At 49.0% G+C, this 2996-nt stretch overlaps 1 protein-coding gene across 1 annotated transcript in view; it reads left to right on the top strand.

Moving 5' to 3' along the window:
- The first annotated feature begins 167 nt into the window (after window positions 1-167).
- The window catches only part of cmip (c-Maf inducing protein), a 44440-nt gene continuing 41611 nt past the window's right edge, over window positions 168-2996 (top strand). Inside the window, exons 1-2 of the mRNA XM_085168627.1 lie at window positions 168-614; window positions 764-1110. Of these exons, the coding sequence (XP_085024753.1) occupies window positions 787-1110 (324 nt within the window). The 5' untranslated portion in view covers window positions 168-614; window positions 764-786. The remainder of the gene's footprint in view (window positions 615-763; window positions 1111-2996) is intronic.

Genomic DNA, 2996 nt, shown 5'->3' with positions numbered 1-2996 from the left:
GCTGCGCCCTCCTCCATTTTTCTGCGCGCACGGGGGAGGAGGGTGAGCGAAGCTCGAGCGTGCGCCCTCGGCAGACACTCAAGCGCAAAAGACACACGGCTCATCCGCTCACCTCCCCATTGACGTCAGTCCGGTGTCACATGAACGAGCGAGGACCAATCGGCTCGGCGCTGCCGAAGAGTGCTGGCTGCTTTACACCAAGATAGGGGGAAAAGACTGAATAAAAGGAAACCGTGCCAGTGAGCTTGTAATGACCACAAAATCCCACGGAGGAGCCCACGGTCGCCGCCATTGGATACGCGTCCCGTTTTCGCGTGAATCCCGCACGTTTCCCGCTGTGGATTATTGCGTTTGGAGCCGGGGCGGACGGAATGGATAAGGCCATGGCCCTAACATATTGAGTAGCTCGTTGGTGGCGGTGGTGGAGGGGGAGGCGAGACGCGCACCGTGGAGACAATTTATGGGGCATTGTGCGGGGAGGGAAATGGTGGATTATTTGCAGTGTGTCACGAAAATCTCCCCACATCTGGATCTGCTGCCTTGAGACACTGATCGGTGGCGTTTCTGCGCCTGTCTACAGTAACCGAGGTCGTGTTGTAGCAGTTGGTTGGTAGGTAGGTACCCCCCCCTCACCCCCCACCCCCAAGCTCGATCTGAACGACCTCATTTTTATTTGAAATTATTATTATTTTTGGTTTTTTACATATTCATGTCGGATTGTCGTGTCGTGGCGACGCGCTCACTCTCCCCGCCTTGAGAGCAGAAACTGTTGGATTACACACAACTATGGATTTCACCAGCGGCGGCGGCGTTGAAGGCAGCGAGCCGCACAACAATCAGTTCTACCAGTGCGAGGAGAACAAGCCTCTGCTGGCGGACATGTCGGAGAGCAATAACAACACGAAGCTGGGCGCGGGGCCGTGCAAGAGGTCCCTGCATCACTGCAGCAGCAGCGGGATGCGATACAAGCTGCTCCATGAGGGGGACATCCAGGTGTGCGTGGTCAAACACCCCCGCACCTTCCTCAGCAAGATCCTCACCTCCAAGTTCCTGCGGAGATGGGAGCCGCATCACCTCACGCTCGCGGACAGCAGCCTGACCTCGGCCACGGTAAGAAACACACACACACACACACACACACACACACACACACACACACACACACACACACACACACACACACACACTTTCCTCATAATATGCTGCGTTTCACATTCCAGTTTTGCTGTTTGCCTTTTCGTGTCTGAACGCGCACCCAGATTACGCACAGTCTGCTGTTGACGCAGTTGGATGAAGGCAGCCTGTCACTGCTTTCCCTCCTGCTCCTAATCTGGAACCCCTCCCCGCCACGCCTCCATCACTTCTCCTCACCTTCCCGGCGACCCTGCCGGCTTCCCAGGTGCCTCTATCCCGCTTTGAGCTCGTCCTTTGACTCCGGGAGGGGTTGTTGCGTTTGCGTTTTAAATATTAACAGCTAAGATCTTCTTCCTTTAATGTGTTGGAATAAAAGCCATCTGTGGGGGAGGGGGGTTTAGGCTGTAGGTGTGTAACATGAAACCAGCTGAAGGTCTACTCCAGCAACCTGACCAAACAAAGCGCTGCTGCTTCCTGCCTGTCAGAGGGAGGCCGAGAGAAAGAGGATGCTCTGACGAGGTGACATCTCTTTGGTCATGTGATCACATGGAGGCTCTTTCCTCTGCGGATGTGCAGGCCTATAGGTCCTGGTAATCAGCTGATTGAGCCAATGAAAACAGACCTGGATGGGATCTAATGGGATTGTTTAACCAGTAGACATAAAGGAGGAAACCCAGCAGCTTCCCCCTTTCAAAAGAAACAACATGGCCATTATTTTAGGAGCTGAAGAGTCTGGAGGAATCACACACTCTGTAATTACAGCATTAACTGCAACAGGACCCTCGTCAGTAGGGATCAGTTGTAATTGTTAGCAGAACAATTAAACCCTGTGATTTCCCCCGTCTGTTGTTATTATCTCGTGACATTTTCCTCAAAGCGTGTTTTATCAGCACACCTTGTTAAAGGCCCTTTGGACGTCTGCCTATCACACCCACACTGGAGGAGTTTGCAGAACTGCTCGCTGCAGTGTGCAACACCTTGGCAGCTGTTATTATTTCAGAAAAGGCTTTCCGATATAGTCGATGACTTTCTGAATTCATGTAAAATATCACATTGGAGAAATCGTAGAGCTTTCAGGGAAAATGGATATATATATATGTCACGGCTCAACTTTTGCCTTACACTGATTGTTGGTCGCCTTTATGCATTATCTCATGGGCGTAACACAGCGAGTCCGTGACACCCTGAGATATGTGTGAGGAATCAGGGGTTACATGCAAGTGTTTTCATTCACAGGATGAGGTATCGGGAAAGTAGCTGATTAATAGAAAAATAACGTGCAGCTCTTTTGATAACGACTCCGTAGTTATTTGTGTAACCAGCCTCTGCAAAAGGCAATTATTGCAGTTAATCCAAAGTCACCACGTTACTGTCAACATCAGAGTTGCCCCTTTCCAGGGCACCAATATGAAAATGTCCTTAACGGTCTGCCAGGTTAAATACCCAGCGCCATCTTGTGGTTCAAAGTGGGATTACACAAAAATACATCCCATATTTCTTTTGTAATTATTATTATTATTATTTATTCATTGTAGCCGATACTGATGTATGATGATGAAATGATACGTTGTCCTTTTCTTTGCAAGACACAAATCGCGAACACATTTTCCCAACGTTTGTTATGTGCAGATATTTACCAGTAATTAAGATATTTTGATCAATGCAGTTAAAAAAATCATTTTATTGTCACATAAACTTCCCTCTGTTCCTGACAGGGAAGTTGCAGAGTGCCCCCTGGTGGGCAAAAGATGTAACATCAACACTTACAACATGGCTGAAGGGTGTTTCTTTCATCTCTTCTTTACTTCTTACATTTTCATTTATCAGCTGTTATAAATGCAGATACTGATAGAGCGCTGCTA

The sequence above is a fragment of the Neolamprologus multifasciatus genome, chromosome 7 (genome assembly GCF_963576455.1).
Source record: "Neolamprologus multifasciatus chromosome 7, fNeoMul1.2, whole genome shotgun sequence".
Classification (NCBI taxonomy): domain Eukaryota; kingdom Metazoa; phylum Chordata; class Actinopteri; order Cichliformes; family Cichlidae; genus Neolamprologus; species Neolamprologus multifasciatus.
This window is presented reverse-complemented; position numbering and strand designations above follow the sequence as displayed.